The sequence below is a fragment of the Cottoperca gobio genome, chromosome 6 (assembly GCF_900634415.1).
Source record: "Cottoperca gobio chromosome 6, fCotGob3.1, whole genome shotgun sequence".
NCBI classification, from domain to species: Eukaryota; Metazoa; Chordata; class Actinopteri; order Perciformes; family Bovichtidae; genus Cottoperca; species Cottoperca gobio.
Window position 1 is genome coordinate 16,294,909 of NC_041360.1, and position 16,411 is coordinate 16,311,319.

A 16,411-nucleotide genomic window follows, 5' to 3' on the forward strand; every position below is an offset into this window, starting at 1 on the left:
AATTGTCGACTTTTTAAATTAACTGGTTTGTAAAATATAAAACCTTATGACAAATTCTCATTTTAATTACCAAAAGCGGTGATTATTGTTTGTCTTCTTTCAGGCCAACAATATAAAAATAATAATAATAATAATAATAATAATAATAATAATGTAAAAAGCAAAAATGTACTAAAACAAAAAACTACTGGTATTAGATATTACAAAATCTCCAAATCTTGATTTTTTTATTCACTTGATAAAAGACGTTATCGCAATGGCTGCTATTTCCAGACTTTTGTTAACGATGTTTAAATATGGTGGAATATGTCCATTTTAATTCCCCATAACTCGAGCTGTTGTCTATAAATTGCTTATTTTATTCAACCAAAAGTTATATTCAGTTTATATATGGGAAAAACCTTGTCAATGTAGAAGCTGGAATTAAGAAATGTGTTATCAAAATAGTTAGCTATTCATTTTCACTGTCCACCAAGTAATCAATTCATCTGATCAGAGCTACTTAACACAATTAATCAATTAATAAAATTGTAATAGATATATTTTCTGTCAATCTACTAATTGTTTAATTGTTTCAGCACAAGTTACATTTAATGTTTCAGTTGTGAAAAGCTGTCTGCTGAGTTAGAAGGGCCCGGTAGTATCATCTTACTATTGTTCTCTTCATGTATTATTTGTCAGAAAAAGGGAGTAGTTTTGTAATTGTAACAAAAAGCACCTGTTCAAAGATTCATGACTTGGCACCTTCCTGCTTTTGGTCTGTGTGTCGTCTATTGTACCACAGAGTGACCCATTGTTCCCTGCTGGTAAAGCAGAGCAGCGTGCTGGCCCCGGTGTTACAACTACTTAGGGGGCTCTGTGGAAGTGAGCAGGATGTGATGGAGCAGACCTGGCTGCTGTGTAATTGGCTGTCATGCATGGCCCGTCTACCGGGCCCCTGATTAGCCATGCTACAGTTGGCTGGGCTTTGATTATGTTAAGCCTGACCCACACAGGCAGCAGCCACAGCTTTCGTCTCAAACCTCTGATATCTCATTTATGTCCGCGCGGTCGCAGTCGACCTCCATCACGACAATTTATAGGCTGATTACTGATTTTCATTTACCAGATTTTTTTACTTGTAATTAAAGGATCGTCCTCCAGTCTATGGCGCTTTCCTTTCCTCTCAGCTTCTATGCAATTTAATTATTCTGATGTACAGAATTAGCATCTATTGGTCATTGTAGATTCAATTTGCATATTATATTGAATAATCGAATGAGGACTGATGATTAAATTAAGCAGGTGACAGATGATTCGTCTTTGTACAACCGCAGCGACGTTAACAGAGCAGCCATGCTTGACTGTAAAAAGCATGTTGCTAATTTAATACAAAATCTGTCATTCTTTCACAACCTCGGCACTGCCAATGAGAACCTTTTTATGAAAAAGCAACAAAAAAAAAATCCTTTTAAGGTTAAGGATTTACTTTTTATTTAAAAAAATCATATTCAAGTATATATTGTCGGGAAACAAGATCCCACACAGAGTTGATTTTTACCAGTGGTCCAGTTCCTGGAATGTGTCCATTCAGTTCCGCACCAAGATGGATGGCGTTAAGGAGAATATTTAGAGCAGCTTGAGCTTTTCTCAAGCTAATGTAAGCATTGGCAGAACACAAAAGCGTCCCGACCCGAGGCCTGTGCGGTCGTGGAGACTGCTGATTCACTGTCGGCACACCAGCTTTTGTTTATTTATTTATATATATATATATATATATATATATATATATATATATATATATATATATATATATATATATATATATATATATATATATATATATGCTGTAGAAATAAGGCTGCTCATAAAAAGCAGAACTTTGAAGCAGCACTATATGTAGTGATGTATTTCTTCTGCTCTGGGGGCATGAATAATTCACCTTGTCACACAAAAAGCCATTGGGAGAGTGACATATGTAGGCTTATGTGTTTTTCAAGTGTGCCTCTGCTCGTGGGGGCCTCAGAGCCATGTAGCCATATGTCTCATTGTCTGTTGTGTGGGTCCGTAGAGACCTTTTGACAAAAAAAAAAGCAGAACAAATGACACCTATTTTGCAACTGACATGTAACTGTACTTCCTTTTTCCCTGGAGAGATATGTGCCGGTAATCTCCTTGTCTTTGAATACAGTGATTCATTTGTGAATCATCCGTGGTGATGATCTGTTGAATCTTTGCACTGACGAGACTGTAATTGTAAACTGTTGACATGTTAACCCACCTGATTCCCGCCTGCGTTTCAGAAAGACACAAGCAATTTGAGAGTGTGGAAATCTTAAGAAAACTTTGCATTTTTTTCAGTACATGGAAAATGGCCACACACACGCAAGCAGAGTGAGCTAAACACACAGATGCTCTCTCTCACACACACACACACACACACACACACACACACACAGAAGCAGGTCTAATTTCAGGTTGAGTATGGACGTTTTAGAAATGTAAAGGGATCGTTTTCCCTACACTGGCTCCTAAGATTACCTGACCCCTCTGTGCTTACATTTCGTAAACTGTTTTCTTTATACCTGTAAGCATCACATGAGCTATGGCTCACCTCCAGACTGCACACCCCACACACATCTGTGGGGTCATTCCTCTTCTTCCCATTCTCTACGAGGGCGTTTCCTTTTCCCTGCAGGCCCGAGCCAAGCTTTAGGCCTGTAATTCCTGTTAACCTGATGTTGAAACGCTCCCTTCAGCAGTCCATTACAGCCAAGACAACCAAGCCCTCACTGCCTGCAGGGTAAGTGCAGCTCGTGCAGACCATAGGGAGCCAGGACCCGGGAATGCACACTCTGTATCACCCAGCAGAGTAAACAGAGGCAGAGTAACACAGACAGACACACTCTCCACTGACTGGCAGGAGAGGGCTTGATTGTTAGCTCGGTAGATGATTTACACTCTGCTTCAAGGGTGAGCGCAGGTCCAACTGACTTTAAGTGAAGCTGAGGACATTTTTATCCCTGCAAACCTTTCAGTGAGGAGTTTCCATTTGTCTGTAACACTGTCGTCAGGTTAGTTTCAGAGCAGAATTATCAGCAGTAAAGATCTGGGATGGAACGACAGCGTCAGCTCATAGAGATAAATAAAGAGTTATTAAGCTTCATTGTGTAAACAACGGTTTTTTTAATGGGATTTTAAAACAACTGACAATTGCCTTAAAAGTCAAGTTGGAGTGTCTATGTCAATGTCTGCGTCGCTCGCATCCAATTGTCCGAAGGTAATTTACACAGCGTCCTGTGCACGTCTCAATCAGCCATTGTAGATGTTGTAAAGAGGCACTGAACAGTTTTGTGGTGTACGCTGTGCTGCTTGTCTTATCAGCAAGGCAGTTCCACTATGATGGTTCTGGTTTGTATTGTGGATTCAAGTGTCGGGTATATGGCCCTGCCCTGACGCTGGTTCCTCCAGAGGTGTTCAGGCCGTCTAGACGCTACAATGATTGGAGATTCTTCTACACATTCAAGATTGTCACTTGTCTTCTGTGTGACTTTTAGATACATTCCCGTGCCTCATCCAGCAGTGCCGCAGCCTCGTGTGTGCAGGTTAATTATGCTTTTTGAGAATGATGCTTTATTGCCACGGCTGGATCAGCTGCCTCTTCTTTTTCCTCTCCGTTCTTAAATCTGCTTTTACTTTGGTTCTCATCTTAGACGCTGGGTTTCTCCCAAGAATTTGTTTGCGTTTCAGAACATTAACTTTACACACTCTTTGTTGTCATTGAGGACAGTGAGGAAGTTATGTAATGGAGGCGTCATAAAACTCTGCACTGTTTGAAAATGCCAGGTCTCTGAACTTAAGAAAGAACAGAGCAGCCAAAGACACTTGAGGTTTTACTGGGTCTGTTATACGCGAGCCAGATGCATGGGTTCAGATGCTTGTTGTTAGTTTTATGATGTCAGGCTTTGAGCTTCAGATACTTCAGCTGAGCAGGGAGAGCTAACGCTACGGCATAATCTCTAGTTGGAAACCATTTCGGGCTCTGGTGTTGCTCTTCACCTGGTAGAGGCGTGGAAAGTTGGCAGGTGACTCGGTGTCTTTGTAACCTCCATACTCTTGCTGCCACCAGATTTTGTTTTATGTCTTTCTCCGTCAGGCACTTGAGGGTGGACAATTTGTTTAGGCAGCGGAAGATGGAACTGTGCGGATTATGAGATCTGGGTGATTTGTGGGTTGGATCTTCTCAGAGCCCCAGCTTTAATATCCAACACTCGCTATGGTGTTAAATTATGATGCCTAAACCATAAATATTATGGATTAAAACCCAAGAATGAATAGATTCTTTAGCTTTTGCAGAATCATGGTTTTGGCTTTCTAATGAATTCAGATGCATTAATCCTAATGGCAGTTTGTCTTTGGGCAGTGTTGCAAGAGACAAGATAAATATGATGATGTAGGATTTAGTGGAAAGTAGCATGAAAATGCTAAAACTACATGCACTGAAAATAAGCAGCTCTGCTTTTGAAAGCAACCAGAGCTTGCCTTTTTTTTTTCTCCTTCCGTCAGTGGATGAATTTGTCCAACAAAGTCCCACATTCCTCGGTGAAAAACACTCATCGAGTGAGAGAAGCTGTGGGGATTTTGTTCTTCTACTGTTAGGCACCCAGATTTATGGCACAGTCCACATCTTTGTAATGTATTCCAGACTATTCTTTAATTCAATACTGCATTCGCTAAAACACAACACAGCAGAAATATGTGTTCAATAAGCTTAAAACATTAACACCTACATTTTCAGGTTGATAAATTCAGAGCTCTTCACATTTTCAAGTATTTGTAATGCATTCAAGTTCAGATTGTTTGACCTGTCCATATGGATCCTTTAAACAAAGGACGATAGGAAATGGCACTGTTTTGTGTCCCTTTGAACGCCGCGGTAGAGGGCAGCTCTGAGAAGCTTCACCTTGAACTGATAAAAGCGATGAATTATCGCTTTGTTTATCCTTCTGCTCAAACTTGGAGTGCATTATCAAAGGAGAAGCCGATGGAAGAGTATTAGAGAGTGTATTTTTAAAATCTTGTAAATCTTGTGAATTTATGTCACCATGACTTGGGGACCTCACCTTGCCCTTCTGTTTTCCATTGGCATTGAGCCCCCAGTCCCGTAGTCTGTAGCTGTAAAGTAGTGCAGCGTTCTTTTCCAGCGAGGATTTAGCACGCTGACCTCCTGGCTCTCAGAGGGGTGCTCATGGTCTGCCCAGGCTCAGGGGAGATGACCAGAGCATTAGGCCGGGACCCCTTACTTTGCAGCAGTCCCCTTTCTAATCAAATGAAGCTGGGAGTGATTTGGTTTTAATACTGGTGGCCCGGCCGGATGTGATGGTGTGTGATTGACGGGCTGTGATGGAGAGCAGGATGTCGGCAGGGTGAAAATGCCATTAATGTTATTGCTCATTTCTTAAAGTGGGGGTGGCCACACTGTTGGTGGAGATTTGCTCACCCTGCGTTTCACCCGCCACCCCGCCCCTTTAGTCCCCCTGTTGCACTATGAATGCCCTCTCAACCTGAGCTTCACTCCTACGGGGCGGTCACAAGCTTTCACACTGATTCTGGGCTTCAGTGTTGCTCAGAGAGCTTAACACAAAACTTGAAAGGGAAGTTTTAACCGCTGATAATGACATTACTTCACGTTTCCTTCTTATGCTATAGCAGCTCTGCTATTGCCATTGGTACAAAGGAAGAACAAAACATCCCATCATTGTGTTTTATAGCCCATAATTGCGTGGTGGGAGGCTGTGCCCCCCAGGTCTCCTCCTAATGGCTGTTTGTGTGTTGTTTTAGTGGCAGATTTACATGTGGGAGGGACATAGGGCGGTGATTTACAACCAGCAGCGCCACTGACTGGCTTAGTGACTGACTGGCCCTGCTCCCTGTGTGTTCCAGGTGATAGTGCAGTCTGGCCGCCAGCCCAGCGTGCTGCAGAAACTGTGTCAGCTGCCCTTCCAGTACTTCAGCCACCCGCGCCTCATCAGAGTGCTCTTCCCTGCCCTCATCTCGGCCTGCTACAACAACTCCCAAAACAAGGTCATCCTGCAGCAGGAGATGAGCTGTGTGCTGCTGGCTACATTTATTCAGGTAAATATGTGGACATGGTCATACATGCAGTATATTTATGCACATAAATAGATCATTATGTTTGTTTCTTTTTAAAGAGAGTGGGGCATCAAAAGAACTGTTAGAAAAACATACTGATAATCAAAAACATCCTCTTTGGCTTCACAGTCTCAAGCCTCTAAATAAAAAATATCCAAACACAATACATTTCTTTCACATCAGAAAGAAACCTCTTTGCATCGGCTGAAAAACAGTTGCTCATCTGGGCACGGTGGATTTGTAACAGGCAGACTTTTACAAAGATAAATGGCTTCCTTCACTGTGGATTTACCTGCCACTGGTTCAACTCCCAGTAAACAGATTGTCTCCTTCATCTTCCTCTGACAACCGGCCCCTCACCACTCTGCAACCACCACTGTTTAGACACCGATTAACTTCCATTCAAAGGGAGACAAGCTATTGTCATTTCTTTCAAACAAAGCAATAATGCATGGTGTCTTGCCCCGCTGCCCTCATTGTTGAGTTAACCTCAAGAACATTCCTCAGAGGGAAACAGTTTGATCCCGGATGGTTCTTTATCACCCATTATACTAAAAACATTTTAGTTTGATTTAGTAAATTACAATGAGGTGTAGTAGCAGCTTTACATTTTGCATAGTATTTAATGTTTGTTTTTTTGGCCGGAAGCTTTAATTAATCTCAGATGAGACAGATTAAACTGTAATCACACAACACTACTAGTACCTGCAGAATACTGTTATAGCAGAACTAATGCTTCTTATTAATCCTCCTAGGACTGTGCTGCGAATGAGAAAGATTCAGACAACAAAATAAAGCACACAGGTAAGTTATTTTGATGAAAAGCATAACAGAAAATTGGATGGATTGTATTAATTTCATATTTTAATTCTATACAAATATTTCAATGGTTTTAAAAAGGTGTAGCCTCATGTAAAATTAGACTTGTACGTTTGCCAATTGATCTGGAATATTTTGAATATTTTAAGCTATAAGAATTTTTTTGTTGTGAAGAATTTCTCTCAGTACATGTCGGACTTGATTTGGTAAAATTCAGATTTTTGCCAGTTTTAAAATGCTTTCTGTTTCCCAGTGTAATGTAGTTGTTTTCTGTCTGTGCAAAGTGTCCCAGCAGCTGGATTACTGTGAGTTGTCTAACCGCTTTCCAAGAGATCAGTGGGACTCAGCGCTGCAGTTTTTTCTCAAGAAGCAGGAAGAGTGATGGAGTTGCACACTGTCCTCAGAATGGATAAGCACAGTATAAACACTTCAAAAGAAATGTGAGATGTGGAGTTGTAGTTTTTTCTTTTTTTCCCCCTGACTTTAAGTCTGCACACAAGTAAATATATTCTTCAGACTTTGTCAAATGTAAAGATTGTGAAGCCTTATCCCATGTTGGTGCATCTGTTTTGATTTCTTTGAAATCAGATTAATGTTTTTGAGGAATTTGCACAAAATGTCTAGTTTGTTCATTGCAGTTGGAACACATGCAGACTTTTTCCGTTTGATGTCTAAACACCATTTGTTTTTCGTTCTGTTCCTGTTGTTGATAGAAATGGATCCAGTGACGCTCTAAACCTGTAACATTTACTTATACTGTAATTTATAATTTGCCAAGTATTTTTATTAATACTGTTTGTGTTTATTTATTGTATTTGTCTCCTTTTTGAATGTGATCGGCCAGAATGTTATTTCTTTGTCTAAACACAGTAATGCCAGTTTCAAAGTTACATGGCATGCCTTGATTGCAAACTTGTGTTAAGAGTTATATTTTTCAAGTTCACATTTTTTTTTCTCTTTCATTGTTAGGTGGCACATACAAATTAATATAATTTATTGACTTATTTACCTTTTATCTTGTAAAATAAAAATACATATGGCTATGTATTGTTGTCCTTCAATTTTACTCTATGTAAACTGTACAAAGTTAAATTGATCTCCTGAGTTAACAAACATTGCAGTCTTGTATTTCTGTCAGCTAGACCCTTAATGAATTTAGGATGTCCTAATTAGGTCTATGATTTGATAGACAAATTCAAATTGTAGAAAAAATAATTCCATTATTAAATGTGAATACATAGTAACTGGTGTGAAGTGTAAAAGGAAGCCTTCTTCCTCTGTACCTGCACTACACTGATTTTATTGGAAGTTTATTGATTGATGTATTCAATGTTTGTTATTGTGAATGGTCCATGCTACAGCATCAATGCTGCCCCCAGTTCTGCTAATATGACAACCAACATGGTTGGGTAGCATTTAGAACAAGGATAAAGAAATAAGTTAGGAAATGAAACAAAATCCTGACATTTTAGAAAACTGCCCTTTTATTTCCCACAGTGTGAAACTGCTTTGAACATTCATCCATCTGGTCAAGAAGGCAGTGTGGATGTTGAACATTTGGGAGCTGATTAATAATTTAAGTCCTCGCGTGTTATTTTTCAAATTCGGACAAGGTGTGTAATTATTTTAAAATTAATAGTGAGCATATCAAATTTATTTTTGGGTGGGGTGCCTTTTCAGTAGATAGCCCTCAAGTATTGTTCTAATTCAAATGGTCTTCTTAAATGTATTGTTGCTTCTGTTGCACTCCCAATTTAAAGATTTAGTGTATCATTATGTCTTAAAGACTTAACAGGATTTTGAATTTCACTGAGACTCCTACTTCCTTCACTGATAAAAGCCGATCCTCCTCGACAAATTGTTGAGGTGTAGTGTGTCAGTCCCGGCTTGACCTGCATGCTCTTTTGTCCAGCGGCTATTTGCCGTTCAGGATTCCTACAGGAATGAAAATAAACTCAAGACACGCCAGGATGCGTCCGCAGGCTGTGAGTCCCCTCAGCGCTGCGCTTTTTGTTTTGGGTCCATTCAGTGTATCCTTTGCAGGTGATGCCAGAAGCAGATAAGCGGCCGCCGCTGCCTGTCCTCTGTCTAGACTTGTAACCATAGGCCCCAGGTTGGTATGGCACTGTGACATTTGTCTAAATAAGGCCAATTTTATCGTTTTATCATTATGACGGGAACAAGACATTACGCAACATTTGCTATAAATATAGGCCCAGGCTGTTTGGAGGCCATGATTTTTTGTTTTTCTTGTTTTTTTTTAATCTTTTTTTTTTTTTAAGGAAAACCACTTGAGGCGTATTAAACAGGCCTCAGCCTATTGCGTTTGATTCCGTGACCTATGACACATGGGCCAAATGCTTAATAATATCTTGTCAGCCATCAGTCACTGATCCACTTGTCTCAGAAATTGAGCAGGCCTAAATATAAGCACCTTAGGGTTTTGTGAACTGAACCTTGCAGCTTGCTGGTAGAAGGGCACTCAAATATGTGGGCAACTGAACATGTGTAACACTTAAATATAACATTTCTGATACCCCAAACGTGTAGCATTTGTTTAAGTATTTATTTGCATGAGTTTTAGCTCTTATAAAAGGTTAAATTGTAGTCTAAACAGGGGAGCTCTTCAGCTCTAACCTCCACTTCAACAGTGTCAAGCATTATAAGCAGCAGATGCGTTTCCATTTACCTTTTAAACTGATTTATTCTTCCGTCCATAATAATAAAAAATCTTCTGGTTTACGGAACAAATGGAATTTGCATGCAATAATCAGTTAAAACTATGGTTTTATTGATAAGATCGGCTATGTCTGTCTTCATAATAAATAATAATAACTTATGTTCTGGAGAAAACGCCAACAATGCGTATCTCATCTGTTTCATTAATTTACAAGAGTTGATATTGAAACTTACAAATCATGCACATCTACACAGTTTGTATTCTGGGTTCCTGATAAACACAAAGTAACCTTCAGACGTCCAATATAGGCTCACGTGTTTGAATCCCGTAACATATGCACCACGTTATGGCCAGTTCAGGCGTTGGCATCATGGTAGAAGGTCCCATAACTAGAAGCCCATAATGTCCATCAACAGCTGTGTGTCCTGCCGAAGTGTCCTTGAGCAAGACAGTGAGCTAATATGCCTAAATGTATAGTCAGACCTCCAATCCCCCAGTCGGCACCTGAATGTATCCTCGAGCATAATCCATCCTGGTCCTTTAATTCGTTTTTTCTTTGATTGAATGTCACTGAGGTCTCTGCGCGTCCCCTGCAGAGGACGCGGGTGCGCGCTCGGGGCTCCAGCTGACCTCAAGGCCTCTTCACGTGTCAACGGGACTCGGCACCATGCTGTTCGGTGTGTCCGGTAGCTGAGACGAGAGAGAGGTTACATCACTGCCCGAGGAGTTTCCCAGAGAGCCCGACTCAGAGAAAGACACCTGCCAGAGGAAACAGCAGGAGTCAGATCAACAACAAAAATAATTTAAGAAATAATGTTTTTGTTTTTTTTAACAGATTGTCTCTGGTGCCAAACTTCTCACTAGCCCCTAGTTATCAACATGTGAATTTATTCATGACCTTTTCTTTTCTTTGCTTTCCTTTTATTTATTTATTGGTTATAAAATATCAGACCTATATATTAAAACATACAAATCAGCAAATCACTTTATCAGTCTTTCAAATCTCACGAGACCGCATCAGCATATCAAGTGATCCCACGTGGGGGTTTACACAAGGTTGAGAAACCACTTGTTTATGGTTTGCACTTGAATCTATTGGAAATCAAAGGCGTCAATGTTACTAGATGAAATAATTGTTTCTACAGGGTTGTTTTTAAACTAAATAAAACATATCATCAACATCAGCAGCATAACCTTTACAAAACGTGTGTGTTATTAGACCATTAACTTAATCTGAATTATTCTTAATTTAAATTGAACAAATTTTTCCCTTTCCTTTCTTTCTCTGTGAAAGTAAGCCTAGCAACCTTTTTGTATTATTTTAAATAGCATATCATTTATTTTTAAATTTCATTTATTGAATGTAATCCTACCAGCTGTTGGAAGGCGGGCTGGTCCAGGTCGCTTTGCAGGGCGAAGTCGCTGAGGGTTTTCCACGGTGGCTGGTAGGTTTGCACCTCCACAGGATTCCCTTGCACGTTGTTCTCGTGCCGGATAGGACTGCCTGCCACCAGAGGTGTGCCTACCAGGCCCTGCAGATTCTGCAATAAGAAAGAAAAACACTCAGTTCTCCCCTCTTGGCCAGTGATGCAGTCTAGACCGTGTTAAGTCACTTCAGGGTAAAATATATTCTGCTGCTCAGCCACATGATACAGAAATACATCTTTAAAATCATATTTATTTCTTATTATGAGAATCAACAGCCAATTATGCTCAACACCAAACAAAGAAATACAGAAAAGATTTAACTTCATGGTCACACACATCTGTAAAAATATATGTTAAACTCATATATATATATATATATATATATATATATATATATATATATATATATATATATATATATATATATATATATATATATATATATATATATATATATATATAATCAACCTGTTAAATGGCTTATATCTAATTATGCAGTGTTTTTGGATAAAGTCGGTTTAATGTGGTCTGCTCTGCCAAACATATTTCAGTTAAATAATTCACTCTACAACTATCTTCTGATTAATGAAAATATGTCCTGACCTATATATTTAAAATGAAACTATAATACAACAAAATTAAATAACAGTTGTTTTGATATCATTGTTTATTTAAAGAGTTGTGTAACGAATCATCTTTTGTATTCACAATTATCAGTCTAAATTGTGTTGATGTTATGTTATCAGTTTTAGGTTCATAATAGGCTATTGATTTAGATTTGTTTGCTCCTTCTGACATGGTTTATCTCCAGCAGTATTGCAATTTTATCATTTCTTTTTTTTAACTTATCGATAAAAGATGTGACAATAACATTACACAAGGACATCATTTTGTTGCCTGATCATTCACACAGACCTTTGTTGAGTTTTCCATTTTTTTTAACCAGAGGAGGAATTAATCACAAGTTTTGCAGGGCAATGTTATACTAGAACATATATATAATAAGCAGGTGTTGCATAAGATACATTGGGCTTGTGAAATAGAAAACACGAGTATGTAATAATGCATTATTTTTTCAGTTATACCATGGAAATATACAAACATAATTCACAACATAACTCACGGTTTTTTCGCTGTGATGCTGTGATTGAAGCTGCTTCATCAGGATGGTCCTCTTCTTGTCTTTGCAGCGCTTGTTCTGAAACCAGACGCGGATCACCCTGGGGCTCAGGCTGGTCATCTCCACCAGCTGCTCCTTCATCAGAGCGTCCGGTCGCGGGTTGGCGTTGTAGCAGGTCCGCAGGGTGTGGAGCTGCTTTTCGTTCAGCACCGTCCTGATCCGGGTGGTCTTCTCAGACTGCTTGTTGTGGCCGTGGTTCCGGTGATGAGGAGGATGCCGGACCGAAATCGGTTCTGAGGAGAAAGAGAGATTAAATAAAAAACTTAAAATAAATGTTTTACGCCTCAGAAATTCTAATAAACTTAAATTGAGAAATAAACGTAGGCCTAGTATGGATGTACAATTATCACCATGTTTAGTTATGAAAATATTAGGCTATAGAAATACCAAATATTATTAGGCTGCTGTAAGGTCGCTGCACTTTCCAGACAAACTGTATATGTAGGCCTGTTATACAATACAATATTAAATTATATTGGCACGTCTGACTCAATTATTGCCCCGATAATAATATTCAGAGTAGACCCATATGCACACAAAATATAAATATTATTCAGTTGACTTTGATTCCATTTTGCTTAAGAAATACCACAACGTTTTCTAGAAAGATAGGCAGCTGTGATAATGAATATAGGCTAGTAATAATACAAATATTAATAATGATAAGAATATAGAATACACGAGTTTGGGCCTATCCAGATAATTTCTAGTGTACTGTGTTATAGGTTAATAATAAGCCTACCTGAGATGTGCAGCGGTCTGGTATGAATGTTCCCCGGGCTGAGCGGGCTGCCTGCAGAGGCCCGCTCCACCAGCAAGCCGTGATCCGCCCGACACAGCAGCTCGTCGTCCCGCAGAGAGAACTCGTCCCCCGGCAGGAGGTGACGGCTGCAAACCGAGCACCGAAAACACTCCATGTGATACACGTTGTCCCGAGCTCTCATCACCAGGTCGCTGCTGCAGAAGCCCATGTTACACTTTGCACATTTGATGCCAAATAACCTGTAAAGGAGCACGGAGACTGTATTGGTCTCATGCAGTAGCCTAGCCCTAAAAGTTATTGAATCAAGGAAATCTGATGTTGGTCTCAGTTTATGTTCCAATCAAGATACGCTTAAACAGCTGTGAACTTTGATCACGTACAAAAAAATACAAATCTGAATACCTGCAACACAAATCTAATTCAGATCTCTAGTTCATGGTACACACTTTTGTGCACTTTCATTAGCACACACACTGCACATGTGTCATTGAAATGGACAGTATCATTCTAAGAATATTATTGAATCTCATCTCAGTTTCCCTCTTTAATCCACAACTTTCTTTTCAACAGCCAAACACACGCTCTCTGAAATGCCGGAGAGTAAAATGCCCGAAAACTCTGCTTCACTCCTACCTTGCATAATCTCTTTTACAGTAAGTCTTTCCATCTCGGACGAAGCAAGTGCAGGTCTCGTCCAGGTACTGGCTGCACTCTGCACACTTGAGGCAGGCTGCGTGCCATTCCAGGTCCGGGGAGACTCTCAGGATGTACTGGTCGTGTATCTGACTTCCACAGCCCACACACATTGCGATTCCCGACTTCTCTGTGTGAGGAGGGGAATGTATTAATGCAACACTGTGCGCGCTCTTTTAATCCCCATGACATCTCTGTTAAACCCCCTTCACCACTTCACCTTGAGGAGGGAAAATGTTGCGCGTGTCACAACAAATATGTGGGTCCTTCCAATAATATTACAGAATTATTATAATGACGCCACAGGAGCTAAAAATATCACCAAGTAACACACGGCATGTGTAACTTAAAACGCACCAGCACCACTGATAATATACGTTTCTATAAGGATATTATATGAACATTATAGTGGTTTTTCGTAAGGACAGGTCATTTGATCATGCCTTAGGTTCAGCTTTCGATATTATTCTGCAACGGTCGAAATTAATCATCAAATTCAAGAGACTACACGCCTGGTGTGTCTTAAAAGGATATTAAAAACACACAACAAAACCCCAGAATGGCAATAAAACAGTAGAAAGAGGAGTAACTTACTTTTTGAATGATCCCCCATATCATCCAAGAAAGAAGTATTGAGCAGGATATCCACCATACAGAGGAAATAGCTCAGTGCAAGCCGATAGATGGAGGAGAGGAGCGGCAGAGGAGACCGTCCCGTCCCTGGCTGGATGATAAACTTGTATTCCTCCACCGAGAGGTGGAGAGAAAACAAAGATCCTCGACCAGTGACGTCTGCAAACCTAGACCTCTGTTGGTCCGTGGAGAGGGTGCCATGCAAATCTCCTGGACCCCTGCTTTTTTTCCCTTTGACTCTTTGGACTAGCTGTGAGAGTTTTTTGTTTTTTTTCATCTTTTTGTCCCGCAATGCTGCCGGTCCATCTCTATTTCCTTAAGTGAAAGCAATTTCCTTGTTAGCTCACAGTACAATTGAATGGATTTACTGTGTGATATAAAGTGTGCGTTTAGATGCTATTGTTAATTGTTATTTTCTTTGTTATCACATTCCCCTTAATATTCATATATCATCTTATAATACGTGTTGTTTATCGTTGTTAGATAACCTTATCAATATCCTACTGTTTTATTACGGTTTATTGTGTTTTGTAATTTTTGTTGTTTTTGTTTTTGTAAATCCATCATATTATGTTTTGATTCCCTCCCAAAACAACGTTGAGATAGTAAAAATGTTTAATATCTCTGGTTATGATTTTGTTACTGCTATAAATGATGAAAATAACTAAATGAATATTATTATTATTATTATTATTATTAATAATAATTTCTGGGGGTTTGTTGAACTGATTGTTTATTGTAAAAACTATTAAAAGTACTGTTTTTTGGATTGTTTTTTATGTTTAAATGAATTTAGTAGTTAACCAATAGCCTCACTCTACTGTAGAGAGCCCTCTACTGGATGAAATAGGCTTATCAAAGAGAGATCTTGGATCTACAAATCATTGAACATTAAACGGCACAATTCATGATCTAGAAATAAATAGTTTTCTTTTGCATATTGATTATCAATAAATGTATCAATAAAATAGGTTAAAAGCCCTGACGACAATAATTAAATAGTGTAGGCTATATAGGACTCGATGGATGATATTCGTAGTTCCTTTGCCATCACATAGACTACACAAGAATCAACCATTATTATTCAATAGAGTAAAAGGGACAAAAGGAAGGAGAGAGAGAGAGAGAGAGAGAGAGAGAGAGAGAGAGAGAGAGAGAGAGAGAGAGAGAGAGAGAGAGAGAGAGAGAGAGAGAGAGAGAGAGAGAGAGAGAGAGAGCATGAGTACAATAGAGAAAGAGAGAGTCACACAACACGTCAAATTTATGAAAGGCAAAGCAAATTATGTCCCAGGGTTTTTTAGATTTACATATGTCAGTTTTTCTGTTCCTTTCTCCCTCTCTCTCTCAACTCCCTTGCACAGGCAGAACCATGTTTTCCATTGAAAACACAAAGTGCTTTCCTTCTACTAAAGCAGTTGGATCAAATTGACTATTATATCAAATAGACCTTATAACCTTTCATGCAAGTATTTAAATATTTCCTCAAATATAGATTATAGTAAAAGGTTATAACCTAAAATGTATACTTTTTACAATCTATTCTAGGATTTAATTAATTTAAATAGGATTTGATTAATACTTATTAGCACTTTTTGTGACGTGGGCTTTTGTTGTGTACAGTTGTTGAGGTACTGATTGCAACAAAACAGTATTTTGAAAAACTCTGACAAGGGATTCTTTATTTTAAATGATTGGATTTTCATGTATTTGCAACTACATGTATACTAATATTTAACATTGTTTATGAAATGAAATAATATTGTTTGGTCTGTACCAGATTGTATTGTACAGAGTGAAAAGACTATTTTAAGAGAGTTGTTGTAACAGAAGCACTATAATTAAAATAGGAAGAGAAACATAAAGGAATTTAATATAGGCTTTCCAAAGAGGAGTTTAAAGTGTCTGCTTCTGAAGAAGAAATTAAACAAAACTTCACAACTAGAAGTTGTTATGACTGTCAAGAATGACTGAATCGGGAATGTTTCGATATTTTACAATAATAAAACATCAAACTACTGTTTATTTTGAAATAACTTTTGCAGTTGTTTTATTGATTTTTGCATGACCGGAAGTTGTCGTTCTT

At 38.9% G+C, this 16,411-nt stretch overlaps 2 protein-coding genes across 4 annotated transcripts in view; one reads left to right on the plus strand and one right to left on the minus strand.

The window, feature by feature from the left end:
* The window catches only part of scaper (S-phase cyclin A-associated protein in the ER), a 57,997-nt gene extending 50,001 nt beyond the window's left edge, over positions 1-7,996 (plus strand). For all 3 annotated transcript variants that reach the window (XM_029434802.1, XM_029434804.1, XM_029434803.1), the window contains 3 exons: positions 5,923-6,114; positions 6,888-6,936; positions 7,236-7,996. In XM_029434802.1, coding sequence (XP_029290662.1) covers positions 5,923-6,114; positions 6,888-6,936; positions 7,236-7,333 — 339 coding nt within the window. In that variant the 3' untranslated portion in view covers positions 7,334-7,996. The remainder of the gene's footprint in view (positions 1-5,922; positions 6,115-6,887; positions 6,937-7,235) is intronic.
* Positions 7,997-9,963: 1,967 nt separating this feature from the next.
* Positions 9,964-14,410, minus strand: isl2a (ISL LIM homeobox 2a). The gene is made up of 6 exons (XM_029434396.1): positions 14,290-14,410; positions 13,636-13,825; positions 12,982-13,241; positions 12,183-12,472; positions 11,005-11,172; positions 9,964-10,390 (listed from the first exon to the last, which is right to left on the minus strand). Exons 1-6 carry the CDS (start codon positions 14,345-14,347, stop codon positions 10,274-10,276), a joined length of 1,083 nt encoding a protein of 360 aa, XP_029290256.1. The 5' UTR covers positions 14,348-14,410; the 3' UTR covers positions 9,964-10,273.
* Positions 14,411-16,411: the final 2,001 nt, after the last annotated feature.

Bases quoted from the DNA above. Each gene is read 5' to 3' on its own strand.
- isl2a (XM_029434396.1), bottom strand. From the start codon at position 14,347: ATGGTGGATATCCTGCTCAATACTTCTTTCTTGGATGATATGGGGGAT. The intron at 12,473-12,981 runs GTAGGCTTATTA...CTTTCTCCTCAG, and splicing joins CAGACCGCTGCACATCTCAG to AACCGATTTCGGTCCGGCAT. The intron at 11,173-12,182 runs GTGAGTTATGTT...TTCTTATTGCAG, and splicing joins AGCATCACAGCGAAAAAACC to AATCTGCAGGGCCTGGTAGG.